The sequence below is a fragment of the Lachnellula hyalina genome (genome assembly GCF_007821495.1).
Source record: "Lachnellula hyalina strain CBS 185.66 chromosome Unknown contig00056, whole genome shotgun sequence".
Taxonomy (NCBI): Eukaryota; Fungi; Ascomycota; class Leotiomycetes; order Helotiales; family Lachnaceae; genus Lachnellula; species Lachnellula hyalina.
The window spans coordinates 25,453-51,408 of NW_022157170.1; the positions used below are offsets into that span (position 1 = coordinate 25,453).

Genomic DNA, 25,956 nt, shown 5'->3' on the forward strand with positions numbered 1-25,956 from the left:
TACCAGCCAGTCGCTGGTATAGCAAAGACATAACATCAAAGAAGGCTCATTCCGCTGTATTGGCCACTAAAACTTTGCATTAACAGATGATCTGATCAAATACACTCGTCTAGATCTAGAATACACTCTTCAGCGCCTCACACATATAAGTGATTGCATCCCTCCCAGCCTGCAAACTCCCATCCATCGCTAAGAATGGATGCGGCATCCCCTTCATAACCTTTAAATCAACCTCCACGCCTGCATTTTGTAGTTTACTAGCATAATCTTCACCTTCCTGTCTCAAGACGTCCAGCTCCCCTACTAAGACCAGTGCCTTTGGCTGCACATCCCAATGATCTGCATATAACAGCGGACTGGCTTCTGGATTCACCCAGTCAGACTCATTAGGCAAGTAGTGACGTCTATACCAGAGCATCTTTACGGCTGGGAGAGCAGCAGTATTTTCGTTACTGAGGTAGGTAGCGTTGGTAGTTGGGGAGGCGGTGTTGTCCGTTACGGGCACGATCAGGAGTTGCGTTTTGAAGACGATTGGATTTGAGAGGCGCGCGGCTTTGTGGCACATGATTGCTGCGAGATTCCCCCCAGCGGAGGATCCCCCAATGGCAATTTTAGAGGAAGAGATTTTCAGGACGTTTTGGCCGATAGGCGATGTGGCCCAGAGGACTGCTTCCCAGGAGTCGTGGACTGCGGCAGGGAAAGGATCTTCTGGTGCGAGTCTGGTCGGTACGGTGTTGTTAGTCATTGAATACTTCAAAGTGGAGATGGCTTTTGAGAAGACGGACAGACCTGTAATCTACGCTAATTACAACGCAATTGGCGCGTTTGCATAGATGAGAGCAGACGACGTTCTCTGTGTTGATGTTCCCCAATACCCATCCACCTGTTTTCTGTTAATATCTGGTATAATATACTGTAGTACTTGCCACAACTCACCTCCATGATAATATATCATGACCGGCCAGCCACCTTCTGGAGTCTCTCCAACTGGCGTGAAGCATCTCACCATAACATCTGGTCCTTCAGTCTCAACCCGCTTGATTGCGAAATCCTCCGTCTTCCCAACAGGCTGTGCCGGTCCGCCTCCAGGAATCAGCGTCCCGCCGGTTCTAGAAGCCGCGACTGGCTGATAATGGACCTGCTGATTATTGATAATGTACTTGTTATAAAACTCGACATATTCTGGATCAAGCTTATCTTTCACGCTTTCGTGGAGGGGATAAGGAGGTTGCGGCGTTTGCGGTTCAGGGTTTACGGACCGCATTTCGAGAAGCTTGTTGTATAAACTATTTCGGTAGGCTTGAAGTGATTTAAATTAATAAACTGTAGTTTTATAGGACTGTAAAGTAAAAATTCAAAACGGAACTAGATTTCTGAACTGTTATTAAATGGCTCATTGCCTGTAAAGTGGTGGTTCACAATTCCCCACTTGCAGCGTGGGCAGTCCCGAAGCTACAGTGCCATAAGAAGTAATCGTGCCTTGCACTAACGCAAGGTACCGTATGCACTATGATAAGCACTACATATTACAGTACAGTACAGTATGCCCATGGAAGATAGATGTGCTTCAAGCGTGGGAGATGAATTCATGGGATCAAAGTTCCCCACAGTCTAGATACCTTATGCTATGAGATATTTTTTGGCTGGCATTTCTTAGTCTCACTTCGTTCCTACTTCCAACCCACCAGTCAAAATATTTTAATCGAGTTATCCTACATTCAGTCAAGATGTCTGATCCAAGAACTCCTATTCTTACCAACAATGCACCAAAACCTCTTCCTGGGATCTACTCCCAGGCTATCGTAGCCCATGGCTTTGTATACTGCTCGGGTAGCGTCCCAATGGACCCTGTCTCTATGAAAATCATCGACGGTGATATCCAAGCACATACAGTAAGTACAATCCACCTCTCTGCTCCCCTCCACCTTCATTCACCAAGCTAAAGGGGAAATCTCCCTCCACTTCTATTTCCATTCCCACTGACCACGCACCTATCATTTAGCATCAATGCATCAAGAACCTCTCTGCCATTCTTGAAGCAGCCGGATCAAGCATAAAACATGTCGTCAAAGTAAATGTATTCCTAGCGGATATGGATGATTTCTCGAAAATGAATGAGGTGTACATGACCTACTGGGGAGATGTTAAACCTTGCCGGACGTGAGTTTCCATTTTCCCCTGTTTTCTTTTCTTGTGTCATAAGTCTAAATTGTGCATAGGTGTGTTGCGGTGAAGACGTTGCCTCATAAGACGGATGTGGAGATTGAGTGTACCGCTGTGCAGGTTAATGAAGTAGTTGAAAAGGAATAAATACTTTGTGGCAATCTTAATGTCAGGAATAAATAAGCATCACACCCAACTTTATTTGCGTCCAATTTCAAAACCCAAAATTGAGAATAAGGCCAGTTTTAAAGATGTTCTTATAGTAACTTTAAGAGTACGTATGATATAACGGCACATCAACCAGCAAACTCGAATTTCGGAGTTCCTTTCGAGTTCACTGGCTTATACTTGTACATATGCCCCCCCTCATCCTTAACGCCAATCTCTCCTCTCTTATCCTTCCCACTCGCAGCAAAGATAATATCAAAATTCTTGCCTCCCCACGTCGTACACGTCGGACTGTATGCCGGCAGGACGATATCCTTCAAGTGCATGCCCGAGGGGTCGAAAACCATAATCCGATTGGAAGCGTACATAGCAATCCAGAGATTCCCTTCTGTGCTGCATAAGTGTCAGTTGTGCACATGAAAGAAAGTCCATTCGGTATCCGTCGAAAACCACCAACTGCTACTTACTCAACAACCATTCCGTCCGGCTCTCCGAAACTGCTTCTCCGGTCGATCAAAAGGCGTTTATTTGTAATAATACCACTCTCAAGTTCGAAATCATATGCAAACACCATCATAGCCACGGAGTCGTTGAAGTACACTTTTCAGAACTGTCAGCGGGGTACGGTATATCGAATGGACGGTGTATTCTAGGACCATACTCGTCTTGTTGTCAGGACTCCAAGCCAAACCATTTCCACAAATAACCCCAGTGTCCATCATATGCAGACTACCATCCGGATCGTACCTCCAAAGCCTTCCTTTCGGCGTCCCATAACTCTCAGGGAGCTTATTTGGTCCGTACGCCATCGCGCGCTTATCGATCTCAGCGAGCCAAAACCTCCCCTTGGCATCCACGCCGCCGTCATTATACCTCAACTCCTCACGCTGATCCGTCGGGATGATCTCCTTGATCACCTCTAGCTTTCCTGTGGCTTCATCCATAAATGCCACTCCTTGGTAGTAGGCGCAGATGTAACTACCTGGGACATCTTTCCGGAAGAACGCAACTGTAACGCTGTCTTCGAGTTCGATTCTTCGAGCTTCTCCGATGGCATCACCGGTCGAGGGGTCAACTTTAAGAATCCACAGTGTAGCTGGATCTTCAATACATTCCACCCAGTGAAGAGTTGAGTCGCTCGATCGGTATATCGGGGCTTCGCCTAGGACCATTGGCGGATTACATCTGTAGAAGGGGACATCGCCCTGAATTGATTCCAAAGGTCCACTTGCCATTTCTGAAGCTTTGAAAAATATGGAATTATGAAAACTTGACCGGAAAAACAATCACTCATCTTTTGCTCGAGCTGTAATTATCGAAAGCTGACGTACTGTTAAGTCGGTCCGAGCAATTTTCGGAGATAGCCCACCCACTCAAGAGATACGAGAATCCCACGCAACGGCCCGCTCACTCAGAAAGTCCAGCACCAGGTGATGATGATGTGCCATTTCCCGCATCTAGGGAATCATGGCTTCTATTACCGTTGTATCCATGAAGTGGGGTTGATTTGGGACATCCATCACATCTGCACGTCGTACAGTACAAATATATATACATCTCGCTACAGTACTTCTTTGAGTAGGACTTCCGAGATTCCATTCTAATATGGCAACAATTACTTGAACCAGAATCGACTCAGCCGTAGTAGCCTTATTTCTGGTGCCAAGGATCAGTGTTTCTGCATGATCTGGTGGTATTATGGGTACGTGTTATTCTCAACCCCATCAGCACCAGGACCAGCATCCGGGAAAGATCCAGGTCTGGGGTGTGGGGGCTCCTAACAAGTCCCCAACAATCCGAAAATCATGCGGGGAATCCTTCAGTGAATTGACACTAGAAGATGACAGGTCCATTCCCACGTAACACCAGTAACAGGCGCAACAAGTTCCCGGAAGTCCGTGGGGGTCATGATCTAGTATTTCATCTCTTTCCTCCTGTTAATATTAGCTGAAGAAATTTCTCTTTCATCGATTTGGACGTTGCCAAATTCTCACTGTAACTCTATTTCCCAATCCGAACCATCTTATCCTGATGCCAGCTACACTTTCCAGATCCGGAAACTTGAGAATCCAATATGAGACATTCAAACTCACCAGTTCCCTCCATTCGTCCCATCACCGCAGGATTCTATGTCCCAATCGTAACACCATTCAGCAAAGAAACAGAAGGACTTGACTATCCAGCCCTCCGCCAACATGTCACCTGGCTAGCAAAGTGCTCCGTTGCCGGCATAGTAACCCAGGGGTCCAATGGCGAAGCGGTACACCTTAGTCACACGGAGCGACAAATCGTGACAAGTACAACGAGGGAGGCACTTAACAGCGCCGGCTTCGACGACCTGCCCATCATCGTCGGCTGCGGCGCGCAGTCCACGCTCGAGACGATTGAGCTCTGCAGCCACGCCGCCCAGGCCGGCGGCGACGCAGCACTAGTGCTCCCACCGTCCTACTACCACAGTCTGTACAACGATGCCTCGATACTGGACTTCTTCGCAGACGTGGCCGATGCATCCCCAATTCCAATCCTCATCTACAACTACCCCGGCGCAACATCTGGCTTCGACATGGACTCGGATGCCATCATCTCTCTGAGCAAACACCCTAATATCATCGGCTGTAAGCTGACCTGTGGCAACACGGGCAAGTTGAACCGTATTGTAGCTGCGACAAGCGCAAGTAGCAAGCCTGCCTTTCTCTGTATGGGCGGATCGGCAGACTTTACGACTCAGGCTTTGGTAGGTGGTGGCTCTGGCATCATCGGTGGACTGGGCAACATTGCACCTCGAGCGTGTGTGAAGGTCTTTGATCTGTACAAAGCTGGAAAAATTGACGAAGCAGTTAAGATGCAAGGAGTCGTTGCGCGCGGAGACTGGGTAGCAATTAGAACAGGTATTGTTGGAACTAAGGCTGCAATGGAATCGTACCTTGGTTATGGTGGATGTTGCCGTAAACCTGTCCCTCGTCCAACAAAAGAAGAGGTGGAGAGATACGTTGAGGGTTTCGCCGAGTTGTTTGAACTTGAGAAGACTCTAGTGCTGTAGATATTTAACCATTATTACCAATGAAATAAGGCGTTCCAAGGGGTTTTAGTTCGCATGGGTAAGACCAAGGTCGTCAACGACCCCACACCTCCCCCGCCTCTAAAAGACCATTCTATTCCCCGGCTCTTGATTTATTCCACGCTATTTCTACAAAATCATTCTCCAATCAAGTTCTGGACTGAGTAAGCTTCCCTTAATAAGCAATGAGCATATATTCTCTGAAATTTGCGCGCCGAAAGTAACCAATCAGGACCAACCAAGCATCGCATATCACACCCAAGGGACATTGTGTATATGTAATTCTTCAACTTGTCCCATCTTAATACTAGGAAGTAAATAGAAGATAAAGAAGCGCTTACAAAAAACAACTATAAGATTTATGCTTTAAATCATAATTGTCTTTTCCAACGTGAACTATCCACAACCTATTCATTCCACTTTCACCATGTCGTCAGAAAACCTTATGCCGCCCAAGATCGGGGTAGCCGCGTGATTCAGAAAAGAAAGCACCCATCGTGCAATAAACAAATACAGCAGCTCACACACACCGGTAGGTTGTCTCGTCCTCGTCCCTGTCGTCCACTTGGGGCCGTACATGTATGCAGCACGGTATGCAAGGATTTACCCGAAGAACCAATGAACTCGACCGCGACTTCATTTATTATGTTGGTTTGGGATCCTTTTAGGGAAAGGTAGCGGAACCACTTGGCAACTTTGTTGGAAAAAGGGCGTGTGGGGATGTGAGTGGTGGGATGGTGAGGCAAGAAATGTAAAAGAAGGCACCAAGCCTACACGTGGTGCAGCGCTGAAGGTATGTTTGGTCCTTAATTTCGGATTATGCCCTCATAAATATATTGCGTTTGATGCATGCACGCACCTATATTGCAAGTGATATATCAAACGCCTTTAATGCCGCGCAGTTTCGTGTCGTAATATGTAGACCCCAACTCCAATTATCAGCAAGAAGTGAAATGGTCGTTATATAGTACCCCATCTATTGCACCCTCAATAGCTTCGTCCCTCGTTTCTTCTGCTCCATCATACCCTGTACCCACATATCCACCTCCAGCAAAGCTTTCCTTGGATCCTTCTTCCTCTTTAGAAGGAAACCTTGGATCTCAGCTGGGCTGAACTCGTCATCAGGAACCATATCCGCGAACGAAGATGCAATGTCCTCTAGCTCGCCTTCTTTCAACTCATCAATTTCTTTATCTGCAGCTCTCAGAATTATGCTTCCGTTCGCAGAGCCGTTGAGGTGGCCATTTGTGATCTTGGATATAGTTGGCGTTGCAGGGGGGGTCAGGATGAAGTTGTTAGTAACTGGTGGAAGAGGAGTAGGAGTGTTGATGATGAGCTTGGTGTGGGAAAGGTCGTTGTTATACATGCGCTCAAAAAGCTGTTTGGCTTGTGTTTGTGTAGCGTTGTCGAACCCGACTTGGTGATCCACGCGGCCGGGACGAATTAGAGCCTCGTCTAACTTCTCGGGATGGTTGGTTGTCATGACTAGAACCCGACCTTCGTGAGACGCGACACCTAGAAGTTGTTAAGGGTGTTGAACATAACGGGAGGAGAACTTACCATCGATGATGTTGAGAAGACCAGAGAGCGAGATTCCCTTCTTCCGCTCCTCTTCCGACTGTTGATTCGCCTTCTTAAGAGCTTTTGTCAGATCAACCACATTGAAGTCATTCTTCGTTTCGCCATTCATCTGGGGTTTGGTCTCCTCGACCTCTGTTTGTTCGTTACGAACGAGACCAGCGGTGTCAATATCCTCGAGTAGAACAATACATCGAGCAGGAAGATTGGTAAATAGCATCCCAAGTTCCTCTTCTGTAAGTGTTGGTTCGAGAAGAGAAACTACGTGAATATCAAGTCCAAAGACACCAGCTAGCGCAAAGGTGAGGGATGTCTTTCCTGTTCCTGGCGGGCCGTAGAACAAATATCCTCGCCGATATGGAATACCACGGTTGGCATACCATCTTGCTGTCGCCGGATTAAGGTACTCGTTAATATCAGCTAAAACGTCCATCTTGCGCTCTTCATCCAGAACAACGGTTTTCATAGGTCTGCATGGTCGCTCTGCAATTTTAACCCAACTTCCTCGCCCTCCAAAACGCCTCATATCTTTCGGTGCCGGTCGCTTGATGATAGTCTTTGCCTTGTGTCCCGAGTGGTAATGTTCTTTGGCGTGTTGGATAAGTGCCTTGATTGGGTCCGTGGAACGTCCGAAACATGAAAGTGTCAAGACTTCCTTGTCTTTGAATGTTGTTGCGCCGCCTCCTAGTTCATCGAGCACGGAGACTTCTTTTCGACGAAGTTGAAAGTATGTACTATTATGCCAGAAGTTATGAGATCCGATAGCTGGTGTAAACCTCGGTTGCGACTTTGCTTCCTGGTTGGAGAAGTTAAGCCACTTGATGTTGCCATTAGCATCAGCGGTGGGTTCTGGCGTTCCTGTATCCTCGCTATCCATTTCCCAAGCGCTCTTGGAAGGAGTCTCGGCCATTAGTCTCCGGGATGAGCTAATTTTGTATTGATGAGCAAGGAACTGAATGAGATGGCCATGGATCTCATCTGTGCTGCTGACTGTGATCTCGGCCATAAAGTAGTTGCTAACCCCACTCCATATTATGGCCCATATTGAGCGACCTAATCTAGCTGTTATCCAGAGGGCGGCGGCAAATGAGACCAAGACGGTGACATCAAAACCGAAGGTAAATAGCAGAAACTTGTGAATTGGGCCATACCCAGGGATGAATGTTTCGAGGAGGATTGTAGATGAGAGGTCTGGAATTGGACCATGTGCTGAAGCCGTCGAGCTTTCAGGGCCGTCAGTAGGAAAGGCAGACGCCAGAAGAGAGTTCAGCGACATCCTCTGCTTCATAGTGATTCAGGTGTATGAAGATGAGAGCAAACCGAAGTGTCGGTGTACAACACGTGGTTCAAGAAGGCCTACCACCGAAAGATTGTGAGGCTGGGATTTATATGTAGTGAATTGGGGCCTCTCTTGAGGAACCGGGCGTTATATAGGTAGTTGGAGATACAAGGCAGGAAAACAATCCGGAGGTTAAACCAACAGCCAGCAGTTCGGGTTTTGGGTGCTGGCACTGCAGAATTGATGCAGCTGCTGTAGGTATTGGTTGGCAGACTGGGTGCGTTCTCGCCACAACGAGGTCGCTCGGGACTATCCAATCTACTTGTACATCCACCTTGGGCAGGGACCTGCAGGGGTGGAGTATAGGTTGAGTGAGATGAGAGGGAGGCTGGGCTGCATACTTTGTGGTGCAAAGTGTGAATAGGGAGGATGGATGGATAGAAGTAGGTACAGATAGATATACTAGTTGACTGCATACGGGTACGGTATCTGATATTCCCACCCCACTAGGAGCCGCACCAAGCCTAACAAGAAGCAAGGCAACCCACCATACCTCACCTATGGACTACCAAGGCAAGGTGATCATGAGATGAGCTAGAGAGCCTACCCAGTGGCAAACACGCGGCGACTCAATCGAGTGTTACTGCACCTTGGGACTTTGAAAGCTGGTAGCCTATGGTGGCGCAGGAACGACACGTCTCGTGCGAAGTGAGTAACGTAAGGTTAATCTGACAGCGGGAGAGGAGTGAGAGAGGCAATGGGCGAAGGCGAATAGAGGGAATGTTGGCGCTGGATGCTCCGTACAGTACTCGAGTCAAGCAAGCGTGTATGTATGTGTTGCGGTGTGGTGTTACAAGCAGTAGATGACAGCAATAGCAACAGCAATAGCAACAGCGGCAGCAGCAGCAGCAGCAGCAGCAGCAGCAGCAACAGCAACATGGCGATGCGGAAGAAGATGAGTCTAGTTACGAGTTAAGGTAGGGAGGGAGGGTCTAGGGGTTTTGCATTGTCGGGAAGCCTGGGGTTGAAATCCATGCAGCCACTCCACTCTTCACTGCAGCCGCCAACATTGGGGAAAGATCGATGGCTGGCAAGACTTACTATATCACTCAGTCACTTTCTCACCCATTTTCTTCCTCACCTCACTTACCCATCCACAAACTACGCGCGTCGAGCCTTTAGGAATCGTCACGACAGCTTTCCGATTGCGAAGACGCTCACATCAGCACACTACAGTACAGCATTGTGACAGCACCCGCACCCACGGAGCTTAAATCCGACCTAATCCCAAGGCCCACGGACACCTGCATTTGTTTTCAGCCTCGTCTGCTACTCTAGGTCAACGACAGGTCGCGACACCATACAACTCCGAGTATTCTCGCGCAACACAGCACAACAAGCGCACGCACACAGACAGACGCATCCTTCTCATCTTCTCCTCTTCTCTGCCGCCTAACCTCTATCCGGCGGGTACTGCATTGCCCTGTTGTGCTATTCCGAATACCGGGTCACAGGGCTGGGAGAGCCCGACAACTTCACCGAAGATGATGAGCTCGACGAATGAAGAGGATCCCTTCCTCCAGGTTCAAGCGTACGTTCCCCGCCCTTCCTTCTCGCCGTGCTTCTCGACATACCGAGGTCTATCGTTATGCCTTTACAAACCGAGCCTGTGCCTTCCGAATCCCCGCAGCCTCGAGCGGAGATAGAAGAATGGCAGGCAGAAGCTGGATCTAGTAGCTCAGCTGGCGGGAAGGTCTTATAAGCAGTAGCTGCCCACGTTGCTCGTGTTCAAGAGCCTCGAGCGGAGATGGCTCCGCACGCACAGGAATGACAGGCTGTCTCAGCTAGGGAAGACCTTTCAAGCAATGGCTGCTCACCTTCCTCGTATTCAAGAGCCCGATGCGGAGATAGCCTCACATGCAGAAGACAGCTCAGCTAGAGTGGAGAATTTACCCAAAAGCAAAGCCCTACCGGAAATATCAATATCTCACCAGTACAGCGCGCAACAGGCAGCTACTCTACTCTACTCTACTTTGCTCTATCTACCTAGAAAGAATACCCCCCAACTAACGTCACCCCCCTCACAGAGACGTCCTAACCCAACTCCGCGCCACTCGCCCCCTCTTCACCTCGTACCTACGCATCCGATCCCTGACCACCACAACCTCATCCCCCGAACTAGCATCGGCGCGCACCGACCTAGAATCCTCCCTCAGCGCCCTAGCAGACGACCTCGCCGACCTAGTCGAGAGCGTGCAAGCCGTGCAGAGCGACCCGTACAAGTACGGGCTCGAGATCGAGGAAGTGAGTCGGCGCCAGCGACTATGCGAGGAAGTAGGTGGCGAGGTGGAGGATATGAAAGAAGAACTGAGCAAGAGCACGAATAAAAACGGAGTAATATTTGATGCTGCGGATCCGGAGGGGCGAGAGGATAACTACGCCGAGTTCGAACAGCAGCAGCAAGTCCACATGATGGCCGAACAGGACACGCAGCTAGATAGTGTGTTTCATACCGTGGGGAATCTGAGGCAGCAGGCTAGTGATATGGGCCGGGAACTCGAGGAGCAGGCTGAGATACTGGATACGACGGATGTGCTGGCAGATCGCGTGGGCGGGAGACTAGGGACGGGTATGAAGAAGATGGGCGAGGTGGTGAGGAGGAATGAGGATGGGCTGAGTAGTTGTTGTATTGGGGTCTTGATATTTGTATTGATACTATTATTGGTTTTAGTTCTTGTCTTATAATACTGTATGTAGAGGGGTTGGCAGGCATGGCGTTAAGGAAATAAAACGGGTGAGGGAAAGGGGTCCTTGGGATATCTACATATAGACATGAGAAATGTCCCATCATAAAGACTCGATAAATGGTTCAAGTCCAAGAAACCACATCTCACAGGACTAGACTAGACTTCCGATTAACAATTCAAGAGACAAATCTAACGTCATCACAATGTCATTATCCCTAATCAACTATCTGAATCTGAATCTGAATCTTCAACGCCAGTGTGCCTTTTAAGCTCCGTATTTACTTGGTTTGCTTGTTTTGCTTAGCAATCAAAGAGAAAGGAGAAGGAGGAAATCTCATGAGCACCGCATCCACCAGGTCTAAAGAGAATGTAAAAAGGCCGAGCAAGGCCCATCCCATCATCGTAATGCAATAATGTACGTACATTATACATAAAACCCAACACTCTTTCTCATCCAATCCAGACTAAACATTTCGAAATGGAGTGAATACCAGACGGCCGGCCATTAAGAGAGATGGATAGCCTGTTCATCCGTCAAAGTCTGCACAAGCCTGAAACCAGCATCATCCAACTCCACCACCACAGGGCTACCAGATCGAGACGTGGGACTTTTGGCACTTCCAGTACTTTTCGAAGAAGAGGACCCGCCGGGCTTCTAGGGTAACATCGTCAATTAACCATCCAACAAACCGCAACCAATTTGAAAGCCTTGGCAACGCAGATGTTGGATTTGAGAGAAAGAATGGGCAAAAAGAACGGGGAGGTATGCGCGAGCCAACTTTCTATCCCTTGACAACAAAAAAACAATCATTCCACATGTGCGGCATCCAAAACGCAGAATGCAAAGCGGCATAGTACTGAGGGGAGCAGAACAATCATCGCTGGCTTCTGGAGGAGCCTACCGAATTTTGCCGATCATGAGTTGGCCTCCGCACTCCATCCTGCAGCTTCAACGAATCCAGCCTTTTCTGGTTATCCTCCGTCGTTGGGTCAACCTCGTCAATTCGTAAGGGGGTGGTAACTTTAGTGCGAGATGGTGATGATACGGCTCGAGTGGTACCGTTAGTCTTCGAACGGCTTGCTTGTTCAGCGAGGGCTTTCCACTTGTTTGCTCGCGCTTCCTCCCGTGCTTCAGCGTTGTTTTGATGCTCGGTGTAGTCGTGAGAACAGTCATCAAAGAGTTGGGGGTTGATTTCCATAAAGAGCTTCATGGCGTTGTAAACCATGCCGTGTATTGTTCTATATTTGTTAGCAACTAACGTCTTTTTGGATCGGTCATCTTACCTATTCCAATGCCCCTTGGAATTTTCATAGAGTGGTGCAAACATGATAGGCAAAATTATCTCCACGTTATCGCTGACCAGATTGCAAAAGTACTCGTTGTTCCAGAAGTAGAGAGCTCGCTCCGCAACTTGGAAATGAGGGCTTGCAACGGACTTGGCGAGTTGATGGAACAGGGGCTCCTGGACTTTGGCAAACTCAGCTGGATCCATAACTTCGAAAATGTCTTCTACTTCGTTCAAGAACATGACTTCCTTGGTGCTGTTCACCTTGGGCCAATAGCGAAGTAGACCAAGCACAACCTAAAATTTGTTAGCTTGCTTTAAACATATTGGTGTACTAAAATTACCTCTTCTGTCAGTACGGCATCCTTTTCCAAGAATTGAACAATGCAGTACGCAAGTTGTGGGTGATACATGCTCAAACTTTTGACCTTGTGCAATGGAAGCAACACTCTGGTCAAGAAAAGCTTATGTTCTTCCTTGAGAGGTAAGGCAAATCCGTTGATGATAGACCCAAGAATCTCGAGTAACTCTGCAATTCCATTAAATCTCTCTGTTTCGTACGTGAACTGGAAGAAGACATTGTTTATGGACCTTCGAATGTAAGAACGAAGATTTAGGAATTTCCCGTATATCCTGTGCAGAGTAGTCTTCAAGAAATCTCGCTCGCGAGGATCCTCCGAGTCAAACAGCTCCAGGAGCTGCAGAACGAAGCTGTGATCGATGTATGCCTTGGCAATATTGGTGTTGAAATCTTGGCTCTCGATAAACCTCAGGAAAAACTCGTAGACGACTTGAATATGGGGCCATGCTACTTCGAGAACTGGCTCGTCTTCTTCCGGGTCGAAAGCCTCTCCTTGGGGATTCATTGGGGGAGGGATGGGTCGGAAAAGATTCTTGCTGAACATGTCTACCACCCGCGGGTACATGGTTTCCGTAATGACTTGTCTGTTGTTCGCAACATAATCCAGTAGCTCATGTAACGCTAGTCTCTTGATCTCCTTTGACTTCATATCCCCACTGGCGTCATTAAAATCGAATATAACATTGCACTGGTCAATTTTCTGCATGAAGAGGTCTTGTCGACGATTCGGGGGGACTTCATGAAAGCCTGGAAGCTTTTCGAGTTCACGATGTTGAGAGATATCGAATCTCGAGGAGTGTTGTCTTTTTGGGGTTCTGATACCTTCGGGCACGTCTTTTGGGGTCGTTTGTAATCGATCATACATTGATGACTTCGAACCAGCCTTTGGCGGCGCGAGATCATGAGGCATTGTTTCCGCAGTTCCAGGTGGAGGAATGTGCTGAATGGAACAATTAGTTGGGAGTAATGAATCTATTGTGCTGTACTTACAGGCGCACTAGGACTGATGATAACACTGGGAGGAAGTTGTCCATGACGATTGGGTGTTCCAGGGGCACCAGCACTTGGTGAACCTCCGCCCATTGCGTTGAAGCGATCGGGAGAGACGACTGTATTGTGGCCAGGGTTTAATGAGTTTATTGAACCAGACTGCGGTTGCAGAGAAGGACTAGCAGGATCATTCACGCCTGCAGCGTCATTTGGTGGGAGGGGTTTATTACGAGAATCGGACAGGGTCGTGGTCGAAGAAGATGGCGTTGCAACTGGTGACTGTCCAGAGTCGCGCGACGCGGTTGTTTGTGAGGGGGAGGAGGTTCCGTCTTTTGCATCCTTGTTCTTGGACTTAGATGATTTGCTTGGATCTTTTGCGCGCGAGAGCTGCTCATGCTGGAGTAGTCAGCTTGTGGTCAAGATAGGGAGGGGCAGGAAAAGGTAGCAGTGAGAATGTGGGCTGTTTCGCAACCGAGTCTCATTTATTGGTGGCTTACAACTCTCTGTCTGAAGCGATTCATGGTGAAAAATGGCACAATCTTCTCTCGATCAATGTTTCCAAGCCTCGAATACTCCACCAAACGACTCAAGTAGTATTTGTGACGCGCGGATAAGAAGGATGATCACAGCTATTCGGCGACCGGTCAAACAGTCTTGCAAGTGGGAATCAAAGGAGCTTTGGCAACAACTCCTACAATTGCAACTGAGACAATATGTACTTGGAAAGGGGTGCGGATTGAGCGTGCAAAGCCACAGGTTATGAAAGAAACAGCAGAGTATCGATCCCAGATCTTTCGTTTGCCGGCTGAATAGCTCGAGGATGGGCACTGCGAGGGAAGACTCTCAAGTAGATCCAAGCAGTGTTATATTGACAAGGGGGGTCCCAAAATGTGTGAATAGCGAGAGCAAGGCGGGTGGGGGCAGGTCGAGTTGAAGCTTTAGGTATCGCGAGTACGCTACTATAGAATGACGGCTGGTCAGCGCAATGACCCTCTTACAAAGAATATGCCTCCATTACCCATGGATTTGGTATATATACCTTCGAGTTGAAGCACTGTGATCAATGGTCGTAGCGTCTGCCCTTCAGCAGATTGTCCTTGAATGCTGCGGGTAGTGAATGGTGTCCTTGTCGTCACCTCAGCACGTGGAGGTCAGCAACCAAATAAAGGCTCGTCAACCGGCGCACCTCGAGTCGTTGGAGTGCACGATATTAGAAGAAGAGGCGTAGATGAGGGTTGGTGGATCAATGGGTTTGTTCACAGCACAGCAGTAAAACAGAGCGGAGCATCACGTCGGTCGGCTGGGTCCCCTCCACCTTCAAGTGAAGTGCTGCGCCTAATTAGAGCGCGCTAAGCGGGACAGAAGGTGGAGAAATATATCCGACTCAAATCCTCAACCCAATTGTCTCTTCAATACCATATTAAATCAATTCCAGCATCGTGAAAGCTTGCACATTACTATTCAGATCACTATTCTAAATAATGATTGTCAACATCTATCAAAAGCAGGACCTCTGAGAAAAAGGAATACATCAAGACAAACATTCTGCCCCGCTTCAACATGGCAGCTCCTGTATATACAGTTCCACCAAGAAAGGTTGTCGCTGTCGAACATCCTCTAGTCGTCAAGAATCTCGAGAATGGCCTCAAAACCTTTGGTAGAAATCGACCATTTGAGAGGGTACGTTTGAATCCTATTTCCTTATTTGTACTCGATCTCCCACGTGCAAGTCTTGTGATATGCCTCGTGACCGTGAAGTAGGGTGATGTCCTGCGACAGTCTTAGCTATTTTTTTCATGTTGAACCATGCTGATATGATGGTAGCTTATTGATATCAGTGACCCCGATAGCTGTATACCGCTCTACATCCGGCATAATGACCCTATGTGTGTCCCGGTCTTATCATACAACACCCCGACCAACAACGTCCTCCTGCAGATCACCGTTGCAAAGCGAATAGGCAGGAAGCGGAAGAGAGGAGCTTTAGATCCCTCCCTCTACAACGACACTGGCTTTTCTTCTCTCCCAAATACTGGCCCTACATTTTCCGCGGACAGCATTGGGTCTCAGTCACGAAAAGACAAGCCCGCTGAGCTTCTCAGAAGTCTCCAAGATAATGTTAGCAACTACTCCATTGAGGCCGTTGCTGAAATTACAAATACACACCGATTTCGAGGTAATTATGCGATCGTCAACATACATATATTCAAACGCTGACACGTCAAGGTATCTCGGACTTCCATCACTCCACCAGCAATACGGAATTCTTCACTAGATTTCGAGACACTGTTCTCACAGGTAAAGGTAGGTCTTGAATTGTACTCGAACTATATCTGTCTAATGTTAACAAAACTCAGTTGAGGATATCAAAGAATTCCGACTAGACCCTAGCAGAGGCTTGAAGCAAAACGACCAAATTATGCCACCTCCTAGGATGTCTCACCACTCGCTCCCCTTCAATTGGGAATGGCAGCAAAATCCCAACAACTACACGGACGTCGATCCAGAGACTGGAAACCCTGTGCTGAAAAGCCGGGCTCCTCAACGACACCTTAGAGTAGATTATTTGAGTCATGACGTTGCCAAGATCCCAGACAAAGGTCCAGAAGTTCCTTCTGACGATCCAAACCTTCAAAGTCTCGTCGCTATCTTGAAGGAGGCACTGGAAGAGCGTCCCATCTGGACGCGAAGGGCATTGTTGAACCGCCTCGGCCATTCTCCTCACCTCAGCCTCATCAAAAGTGCATATCAATATGTCAGCTACCAATTCAAGAATGGACCATGGCGTGAGGCCTTGGTCAAATACGGCGTTGATCCCAGAAGCGACCCAAAATACCGCATTTACCAAACGATATTCTTCAGAATAAGCGACGACGCCGAGCCTAACAAATTATGGAAGGACCAACGTCGAGAACAAATGTTGCGATATAATAGGACTGACCCCACATCCCACCTCTTTGACGGCAAGCACGTTTCTCTCGAAGGTCGAGTCTGGCAAATCTGCGACATCACTGACCCCCTCCTACACCGCCTCGCACGCGACGCATTATACCCCAAAGAATTCAGCTCCAAAATAGACGGCTGGTTCCAGAACGGCCGTTTCGCGAAAATCAAAGCAATCATGAAGACGAAACTAATCGCCATCCGTCTGGGAAAGTCAGTGACAGACCAGGATTTCGCTGTCGCTCTCTCGCTGCCTGATACCGTTGCCAAGAGTTCCAGCAGGAGGGTATACGTCCCAGTTCCTGACCTTCGACTCACGGCTGCGGAGCTTGAAGCATTGACGAAATCGGGCCTGGTGAAGCCTCTTTCTCAGAAACAAATCTTGAAAAAGGCCAAGAAGGATTTTGATGCTTCCGGAGGGGTGAAACCGCTGGTCAGCAAAAGTAACCAGAGATATGTTAAGAGTCTTTGGGATCAGTCGGAGCAGACGGGGCCTGGGACGCCGGATAGTCGGGCGTTGGAGGCTGTTAGTCAGATGAATGGTCTGGGGATGTTAGATCAAGGAACGCCTAGTTCGAGCTCCGATCCCCATGGCAGAGCTGCAAGGGGTCTCTTGAATGATGACTTGGCTGACGAAGACGAGGATGAAGACGAGGATGAAGATGATGATGATGACGATGAGCCTGAGCGCGAATCGGGTAGTGAGGGCGAAGAGGACGAAGATGCGTAAATTATTATAGATATATATCCCACATCACATGGCCCACCATCCAATACAGCTACTTTGCGTACAATCAGCCGATCCCTGCCTCCAAATCATCTTCCGTTGCACATCGCAAAATCTCGTGTGCCACCCGTGCCTCGCAGCTGGCCTGGATAGATGCAGAATGAAGAAGTTTCCCCCGAAGGCACAGGGCCAAGCGGTGCGGTGTGTTGCGCGGCGGGGTTTTACGTGCCTCTTTCTAACGAAATGCCGAGACGAGCGCGAATCAAAGTAGATTTATGACCATGTCATTGGTTCCCGAGGCTTTGGGTCAATGAGGCACAGTCAGAGCCGAAATTCTAATCGGCGATTATATCGAGGCGGCTGAAGGAGAAATCCGAAGAGAACCATCTCTTTTCCAAAGAGTAGGTTGCTTTTTCTCGCTATTATTGTCATGTTTTTATAGTGTTCGTTAGGGTAGGGATATAGGTAGGGATTTAAGTAATGAGTATGCGTGCATGGTATCGGATGAGAAGCCGAACACTAAGATGTACGGAGGGAGGTAACTCCACATCGGCATGACTGACGACGGTCGAGCACGCAAGCAAGCGGCGCAGAATGAAAATGTAGCGTACGGAGTACTGTGACAACAAAAATGGGAAAAGTCTTCCGGTTCGTTGGGAACGCGGGAGGAAACCTTGCTTCAGCTAAATATGCTATGAAGAGGCACAGGACAATTTCACGACTTGCAACAAAACAATGCTTCTAGTAAGAAAGCGCGAGGTGAGGGGCTGTTGTTTATCCATTTTGGGAAATAGAGCCGCAGCGTGATATTTTGTTTGCGAATAATGGTTAAGAAGCTGGCTGAAAGTTCCACTACCAGCACACTATTGGGATGAGGTAGAGACGTAACGGAGAGGCACATGAAAAGTGCGACTTGCAACAGAAAATGGAGAAGATATAGAGCAGGCTTGGGTTAATTAAGACTGGACGGTCGATGTGAAAACTAGAGACGCCATCAAGAGGCACGACAAACCTGCGATTTGCAACAAAGCAGGGTGGGTGCTATAACCACGGTATACGGCTACGGCGTACTGTTTCCAAGCTAGACTGTTAGATTGAGGCACAGGAAATCTACGGCTTGCAACAAATATCCGGAGAAGGAAGTAGCTTTCAAGGCTAGTGTCTTGAATTGAGGCACAGGTAAATCTGCGACTTGCAACAAAGTAGCCTTTCTAGAGTCTTACTGGTTTGAGAGTGAAGCTTCAGACGCCATAAAGAGGCACGGAGGAAGTACGAAATGCAACAGAACTTAGGAGTTCGGCCAAAAATGGGTTGGAATCACGAGCATAGAAGATAGGTAGACTAAGCACAAGTAGTTCCCTACTTCGTAGTCGGGGAATAAAATGTGGACGCTTTGATACCGCACACATCACTTCACTACTCTGCACTTCCCCACCATAACATCACAAATATCTACTAAGTAGCAACTAAATCTTTAAATTGAGGACAGGCTCATTGTGCTATGAAATCAGACCTTATCCCTTGGGCGTAAAAAGAAAACCTGGAGACTTCATCAGTCTTGACCCACGATGTACCAAGAACGGAAGCATGTATCCACCAGAGTCACTTTACTAGACATCAGTAGCATGCTTCAAGTATCAATGTAATATGAGGGCGTATTCTTGAAAGTTGCTACCAAAAGTGCTCGGTTCTCTATTCGCTTTCGAGAAAGAGCTGAGCATAATGCTATTCCAAGGAGAAATAAGCCCAGATATGACCATCCTAGTACGAGTACCTGAACTCCGGGTTCTCCTTGTCGGTCTTATCCATGAATTCCGAATCAACCACATGATCATAACCTCCCATCGCCGCTTCCTCCATGTCTCTTCTCCGATTCTCCCGCCAGAGCATTGTCACCAAAGCCAACGCCGCCACTACAGCGACTGCGCCCGTTGCCATAATGGCAATCTTCGCGGGGATGTACTCCGGAGGATTCTTTCCATCCGGCTGGAAAGTCAATGGGCCGATGATATTCCCAATACAGAAACTCATGAGAAGAATTGCATTGATGGTTATCTTCTTCGTGTGGCCTGCATAATTGGCGGCAGCCAGGGAGTACATAAGCGGTAGTGCTGCTCCGCCGGTATTCGTCATGTAATTCCCGACGAGCTTGCCAGCGCCCGCATTTTTGGGTAGGAAAGCCATCAGTGCGCCGCCGATAATGGAGGGGATGGTGAGGGCGCAGGAGTTGAGAGCACGGCTATTCGTGCGGCCTGCGACGAAGGTTGCGGATAGGATTGAGACGATGGAGACGCCACCACTTGGGATCGAAAGCAAGGCGGTCTGCTTTGACGTGTATCCAAGCCTGAAAGTGTTAGCAAAGATTCGAAAGAAGAAGTCTGAGGTTCTACCCTTTGATAATAGTAGCTTGATAACTGCTGATTGCCCCGTTTGAAACATTCGACGACGCAGTGAAAAGGCTGATGAGCCATGTGTTAGGGCTCATAATACACTCTATAGCTTGCTTGACCTTGAAAGTCTTATTCTCAACTCCCGTCTTGTTGTCTCTCAGTCTTTCGATAGCAAATATTTTCTCATCGTGCGAAAGTCTACTCTTCATTGGATTGTCAGGCAAAAATAAAACAACACAGATTCCGGCGGCTATCGTGACTATGCCGCAAACGAGAAACATGATTTGCCATGATCTAAATGCTTTGCCGTTGTAGTGTTGGAAGCCATAAGAGAAGAGCGCGCCGACGATGGTTCCGCAACCTGTTCCTAGATACCATATTCCGATTCTGAACGGCTGTTCACTCTTCTTGTACCACATGCCAGTGACGAGAATCAAACTCGGTGCAACAGCTGATTCGAAACAGCCGAGGAGGACACGAAGAGCAACGAGAGAAGCAAAGTTCTTGCAGGCACAGTTCATTGCAACACATATGCTAGGGCGGGTTAGCACTTTTGAGATAAAATAGGGTGAGCGACTTACCCCCAAAGAATAACTTGAAGCCCTAAATATTTGGCGGTCGGGAATCTTTGCATCAAATATCCCTGAGGAATCTCGAAAACACAGTAGGACACGTAAAATGCAAGAGCCAGGTACGAGAATTGAGAAGCCGTAGTCCCAGTATCGTCCTTCAAACCCATAACATTGGCATAGTTGATAAGGGTCTTGTCAAGATATTGCAGAATGTAACAAGCAAACATCAACTTGAAGAACTCGTTAGTAGATGAGCATCTTATAAAGAATCAACAACTGACTGGCATGACCATCCAGTCGATCTTCCGAACGAGCTTCTTTTCATCAATATCGACGATGCTTCGATCCACCTCTTCACGTCTAAGAAAATCAAGTGCTGCATCTGCTCCAACGATGGGAGCCAATGACTTCTCGACAGTTCCAACCTCTGGACTGCTCGTCTTTTCAATATCCGTCATAATTAAATACGTGATGTTCTGGGTTTCTCAAGGTGGGATGGGAAACATCACAGACAAAGAGCGTAGAGGACACTCTGATATTTCATAACAAGCAACAATTGGCCGTCGCGCAGATCGCTGCAGAAGTGATAGACATATAAACCATTATTTGTATGCTGTTCTGGATACTGAACTACCTTATCCGGTATCTCCTATCTAGAGCTCTGATAGTGATGAACGGGGAAGAGATAGACTTAAGAAAACTAAGGCTGTGGCCCTCAGAAAAATGCCCGGAGCACCGATTCGAGCTTTGCCGATGGTCTTATTAAAGCGGGGGGATTAGGTGACGTTGTGATAAAGTCTAGAGAGTGGTATTGATAGGTGCAGAAGGGGCATGCAGGACCAGGGTACGTGCAATCTAGAACGGCAATTGTTCTGCATAGCGATAGTGACTGGAAACATACAACATTCTATATCATATGAAAGGAGAACAGTTTCCCGATAGCTGCTTGGAAACTCATACGTTAATCGATGGGCCTGATTTGTTTCCCCTCGAATCTAAAGGCTGCGATGTGTAAAATACTTCAGATATCTCGCGTTACTGGGAGACCATGATCAGCTACGAGATTCCTCTCATCACGAGAAAAGCTACTTACTAAGCGTCTGCAGTAAATCATGTGAAAATCTTTCAGATTGTGTGAGAACTTTAAAAAGCGCAGCAGGTGCTGTCCTTACCGCAACGTTTCGGATGATTCCGAGTTCTTGAGGTTTCATCATTCGTTGCGAATGCATGGGATTTTTTACCCAAGATCGCTCACATTCCACCAATTCACACTTCCTTCAATCTCAGGCCTTTGCTGAAAGAAGTTTTCGGCTAGAACGGCCAATTCATCATCTGAATACTGGAGTGGAGCACCGTTCGTCAATGCAGAAACGTCATCGAGATGGAAAAGCCCATTGCGGTCTTCCAGCTGATTCACTATGGGCGTCGAGTTTCCGAATTCTTGGCCTTCAACCCTATTAGGTTCAGGAAGTACAGAGGTCTGTGCCATTTCTCCCCTTGAACCCCCGATAGTCGGAAGCAATGATGCTCCAAATAGAGTTCCGGCAGACCCAACAAGCTCGCTAGAAGAGGAATACTCTAGAATCTCAAAGAATTGTCCCAGGTCGATCAATAGTTTCCTATTTTGACGAGTCGGTACCTCACTCGCGACATGCGTTGATGAGACTGTTTCGCCTAGTCTTTGGAGTTTATCGGCCTGGAATGGATGAGCTTTGGAAATTCCATTTCAAGAATAGGAAAACTCACTATACGACCGACGTGAGGCCACTGAGCCCCAAAGCCCCGAATAAAGCGTAGACACTTGTCAAAACAATCCTGCTTATCTTTTCGCCTTGCTAGATCATCCACAAAGCTCTCTTGCAAGTAAATGGTCGCAACTATAGCAACGCAGTGACCTAAAAACGGATCCGTCACTTTGAACTGCTTTCCTTCCAGCATGTCAATGAAATTGATAATCCAAGATGCATGCGATGATATCAGATCAGATGTATGTTGAAGAAATATCTCGGGAATGACACATTTGAAGTTTCGAAGCCTAAGTGATAATAATAACGGATGGTTGAGTAGGCATAGGTTGGTGTGGTATAGAAATTGGACGAAAAGCCAAGGTCCCCAGTAATCTCGATTGGCGTTCAGATGCTCAAGAGGCTGCTGTGAAAATTTCGCCGGCTTGAAACGATAGGTGTAAGGCATTCGCGTCTCAAAATCCATCAATTGCGCCAGAACCGTTGAATATTCGGATTGCGCGGACCATGGCGGCAGGCTGCTTGGCTTGCCCCTTCTCCAAGCATACCTCGTAGTTTTGAACCATACTTCGCTCTGTTGGATGGCATATGCAACTATGCCTTTATCTGTTAAAACCTCTGGATCAATCTCAACAGAGCTTGACGCTTCTACTGGCTGAGTTTGTGGATTACTCGTAGTTTCTGGATACCATGGAAAGTTGTCATCGGCAGAGAAATCCAGGACCATGAAATCAGCACCGTGTAATCTTTTTAGTAGGAACAGGCTCCAGAAGCATCTTCTTCGCTCTTCCTTGTATTGTGGGGAAAGTGCCACGTGGGACTCCGAAGTCAATCCCGCACTGTGGGCTAAGCTCATAGCTTGACTGCTTTGAATACTCGCCCGCCGTGTATTGCCATCTAGGTTCATCAGCTGTTGCATGCGAATAGAGGGAGAGCATACCTGTGAAATGCACGAGACTTAGAAGACATAATGATTGAATGGTGGATAATTCTATATTTCCTTCGAATATCCTTTTTGAAATAAGTATTCTGGCTGCTTCGACGTAGTCGCGAATAGGATCGGGTTGATCGACACACAACCGAATATCTTCAGTAAACCTTAATGTTACAGCAAGAAGTGAGAAGATAACTTCCGGATCTCTGTTCCAAATTGTCTGGGTGAAAGTCGAACGATGGAATAATGGTAGAGGCTGGCAGTCGCAGTACAGAAGGTACGTTTGTGCGGCATTCAAAATTACTTCCCTTGGAGGAAGAGCCCTTTGATTGTTCAGAAGTGAGTTATTGTAAACAGAAAGACTACTTACGTCTCAGAACATCTAGGGCTAAGTATTTGCCTGGGAGTTTGCAAATTCCTGGCTGGCGACTCCGCGACCTGGGACGATGCGCTTCCACCAAGGGAGGCTTGGTTTGCAAGCACTTCAGCGAGCTGAGATTCAACTAATCGAAGACGATCTTCCTACCAACAAATGAGCCAGTGTGTACTATCAAAAAGCTTAAACGTGACCCACGACTTGTCCATCGCTCCCTTGTACCCCAGAACTCCACGGCCGATGAGTTGGGGAGATGCTCGGCAGAACCCTCTCGTTTTCGTGGCGCTCTTCAGCATAGTGGCAGGCCTGACGCAAACGAGAACAATGGGAACAGGTGGGTTTCTCTCCAGGGCATCTTGACTTCTTGCGGCTGTCGGCTCGATCAGTTGTGCATAGACCAATGATGGAGGTCACGGGGTGCTAATGGTGCTCACCGGCAAGGTTCGCAGGCTTGTCGAATTCGTTTCGCAGGACGCTCAGAAGACATCACACAAAAGTAGTGATGGTTATTACATGGGTTTATTGTTTGTGAATCTAATTGTTGATCTTGAATTTGTGCCGGCTAAAGAAGTATAAAAAGATGAAGCCGGAGAGTCGCGGGAAAAAGGAAAGCCGCTAGATTATGACTAAGCCGCTTTGGGATGCAGCCGAATGTCTATCCATTACATCTCAAAAAGAAGATATATGCCATTTCCATTTCTACTTACTGATCAAATAATAATACATATTGACCTTCGAATGTGTTACACAACTAGCCAGGGTACTTGTATCCCCCGACTCATCCGGTAAGTAAGTCACATGACATTATCTGGCTCAATGGTGTAGAAGGAGCTACCTTGATCGCGCAAAACAAGACCTAGACACGTCCTTTCTCTTATTTTCTCTAATAACTCTATTACTTCTGCTACTTTACTCTCCGAAATACAAAACAACATGCCTTCATCCGGGCATCAGAAATCACAACCTGTCATGACGCTAACTCCATCTACCGAAACACCAGCCCTCGCCTCCGAAGCAGAGATCAACTCTTTTGGCAAGTATTTGCATTCCTCCAAACGCATTTTTGTTCTCTGCGGCGCTGGTCTGTCGGATGCTTCTGGTATTCCTACTTTTAGTGGGGATGGCGCACATTGGCGAGGCCATAAATGCACGAGTATTTCGAGTATAGATTGTTTCGAGGAGTTACCGGGTTTGGTCTGGAAGTACCATGCGGAGAGGAAGAAGCTGGCGTTGGGGGTGAAACCAAATGGGGCGCACGAGGCGCTAGCTGTGTTGGCGAGGAAGTAAAATGATGTGAGGGGTTTGACGTAGAATATTGATGGTGAGTGAATTCTTCTTCTTGGGGAAGAGTGTGAATAAGAGTATTTGAAAGACGAGCAAGAGAGTCTAGACTCGAGGGTCTTGTCAAATTTCCAAGCTCAGAATCTTGACTGGAAATTGCGGTTTATCCCCAGACTTCCCTATCTCTTACACCGTAATTAGTCCTTTCATCATAGAACTTGCTCTTCTAACTGATTTGAAGGCCTTTCTCAAAAAACGAAGAATCCCAAAGATCGACTTTACGAACTCCATGGATCTCTCATGGACATCAAATGCTCTAACAAGGAATGCGATTACTACGAAAAGGACAATTTCAAGGAGCCAATATGTCCCGCATTAGCAGTTGAAAATGCCATCGAGCATTTTGCGCCTACCGCCACGCAATCTTTGAACGACAAAGCAAGCACAGAAGAAGTTGAATCCAAGCTTGCGGAGTTGACCGTCAAAAGGGCAAAGAAAGAGAGCGAAAAAGAATCCAAGCTAGCTCCGACGTTTGAGCCCAGGCCAAACCCTCTCGCAGACATTATCGCCTCTCTATCACCAATCGTAACCGATGAGATAAGGGCAGATCCAGTCCCAGATGTTAAAGACCTCCCACATTGTCCGAAATGCTCTTCTCTCCTTCGACCGGCAGTCGTCTGGTTCGGAGAGTCTCTCTGTGCCACAATATAATGAGACCATCCCATAGATTGATAAGGAGAAGAAGCTGAATCTCATGATTGTTATAGGCACGAAAGGAGAAGTATTTCCAGCTGGAAAGTTTGTAGATATAGCAAAAGAAAAAGGTGCCAGAGTCTGTGTGGTCAGCATGGACAAGAATCATCTCGGAACATTGACGGCAACAGAGAAGAAGGATTGGGTCTTCGAAGGTAATGCAGCGGAGATTTTACCAGTGCTTTTGAACTGAGGAAACATACGAGTAGAATCAGTAGATTCAGGGAGGCTGGCAGGTGGAGAAGTTATACGGACCGTTCCGAGGCCCCAGTATATTTCGTAAAACCATCTGAGAAGTCCCCGCGATGGGATCATACTTATTAGGACTTGATTATAATACGATGCCCCGAGAGCATCAAGATCTAAGCCTGCTGCTATTTTCCCGTACGGTAAAAATAAATAAACTTTCCAATACGTGTGGAGAAGAAAAAGGGGAGAGGCACCAAAGAATAGCCCAGGTGAAGCCTCCTGTCGGAAACAGCGGGCACTAAAGATTAGCGAGCTCGGCAGGGGATGGGGACGGGACCTCCCTGAAGCTGCAGCTCTCTATCGGTAGTTTCAAGCTCACCGCCCAACCACCATATTATTTCAAGAAACATCTCACT

General features: G+C 47.6%; 10 protein-coding genes across 10 annotated transcripts; 4 read left to right on the top strand and 6 right to left on the bottom strand.

Moving 5' to 3' along the window:
* Positions 1-115: 115 nt before the first annotated feature.
* Positions 116-1,264, bottom strand: LHYA1_G004746 (AB hydrolase superfamily protein; the record flags this gene model as incomplete). Its single annotated transcript, XM_031149702.1, is given in 3 exon segments — positions 116-796; positions 810-883; positions 937-1,264. 3 exon segments carry the CDS (start codon positions 1,262-1,264, stop codon positions 116-118), a joined length of 1,083 nt encoding a protein of 360 aa, XP_031005849.1.
* A 463-nt stretch (positions 1,265-1,727) lies between these two features.
* On the top strand, positions 1,728-2,310 carry yjgF (2-iminobutanoate/2-iminopropanoate deaminase; the record flags this gene model as incomplete). Its single annotated transcript, XM_031149703.1, has 3 exons — positions 1,728-1,892; positions 2,003-2,160; positions 2,220-2,310. 3 exons carry the CDS (start codon positions 1,728-1,730, stop codon positions 2,308-2,310), a joined length of 414 nt encoding a protein of 137 aa, XP_031005848.1.
* A 149-nt stretch (positions 2,311-2,459) lies between these two features.
* rgn (Regucalcin) lies at positions 2,460-3,566 on the bottom strand (the record flags this gene model as incomplete). Its single annotated transcript, XM_031149704.1, has 3 exons — positions 2,460-2,724; positions 2,799-2,931; positions 2,993-3,566. 3 exons carry the CDS (start codon positions 3,564-3,566, stop codon positions 2,460-2,462), a joined length of 972 nt encoding a protein of 323 aa, XP_031005832.1.
* Positions 3,567-4,405: 839 nt separating this feature from the next.
* Positions 4,406-5,371, top strand: LHYA1_G004749 (putative 4-hydroxy-2-oxoglutarate aldolase, mitochondrial; the record flags this gene model as incomplete). The annotated part of the gene is made up of 1 exon (XM_031149705.1): positions 4,406-5,371. The coding sequence occupies one exon, from the start codon at positions 4,406-4,408 to the stop codon at positions 5,369-5,371; it is 966 nt and encodes a 321-aa protein (XP_031005854.1).
* Positions 5,372-6,365: 994 nt separating this feature from the next.
* On the bottom strand, positions 6,366-8,255 carry bcsl1b_1 (putative mitochondrial chaperone; the record flags this gene model as incomplete). The annotated part of the gene is made up of 2 exons (XM_031149706.1): positions 6,366-6,904; positions 6,950-8,255. 2 exons carry the CDS (start codon positions 8,253-8,255, stop codon positions 6,366-6,368), a joined length of 1,845 nt encoding a protein of 614 aa, XP_031005821.1.
* A 1,535-nt stretch (positions 8,256-9,790) lies between these two features.
* On the top strand, positions 9,791-10,991 carry tlg1 (t-SNARE affecting a late Golgi compartment protein; the record flags this gene model as incomplete). The annotated part of the gene is made up of 2 exons (XM_031149707.1): positions 9,791-9,837; positions 10,334-10,991. 2 exons carry the CDS (start codon positions 9,791-9,793, stop codon positions 10,989-10,991), a joined length of 705 nt encoding a protein of 234 aa, XP_031005822.1.
* An 877-nt stretch (positions 10,992-11,868) lies between these two features.
* On the bottom strand, positions 11,869-14,151 carry PPP2R5D (Serine/threonine-protein phosphatase 2A 56 kDa regulatory subunit delta isoform; the record flags this gene model as incomplete). Its single annotated transcript, XM_031149708.1, has 5 exons — positions 11,869-12,232; positions 12,278-12,576; positions 12,624-13,580; positions 13,631-14,026; positions 14,128-14,151. The coding sequence occupies 5 exons, from the start codon at positions 14,149-14,151 to the stop codon at positions 11,869-11,871; spliced, it is 2,040 nt and encodes a 679-aa protein (XP_031005823.1).
* Positions 14,152-15,190: 1,039 nt separating this feature from the next.
* On the top strand, positions 15,191-17,303 carry sfc1 (Transcription factor tau subunit sfc1; the record flags this gene model as incomplete). The annotated part of the gene is made up of 3 exons (XM_031149709.1): positions 15,191-15,310; positions 15,455-15,806; positions 15,988-17,303. 3 exons carry the CDS (start codon positions 15,191-15,193, stop codon positions 17,301-17,303), a joined length of 1,788 nt encoding a protein of 595 aa, XP_031005824.1.
* A 1,758-nt stretch (positions 17,304-19,061) lies between these two features.
* On the bottom strand, positions 19,062-20,720 carry LHYA1_G004754 (putative transporter; the record flags this gene model as incomplete). Its single annotated transcript, XM_031149710.1, has 4 exons — positions 19,062-19,644; positions 19,691-20,224; positions 20,272-20,492; positions 20,544-20,720. 4 exons carry the CDS (start codon positions 20,718-20,720, stop codon positions 19,062-19,064), a joined length of 1,515 nt encoding a protein of 504 aa, XP_031005825.1.
* Positions 20,721-21,499: 779 nt separating this feature from the next.
* Positions 21,500-23,613, bottom strand: LHYA1_G004755 (uncharacterized protein; the record flags this gene model as incomplete). The annotated part of the gene is given in 5 exon segments (XM_031149711.1): positions 21,500-21,958; positions 22,009-22,904; positions 22,948-23,264; positions 23,312-23,459; positions 23,472-23,613. The coding sequence occupies 5 exon segments, from the start codon at positions 23,611-23,613 to the stop codon at positions 21,500-21,502; spliced, it is 1,962 nt and encodes a 653-aa protein (XP_031005826.1).
* Between the last annotated feature and the right edge of the window lie 2,343 nt (positions 23,614-25,956).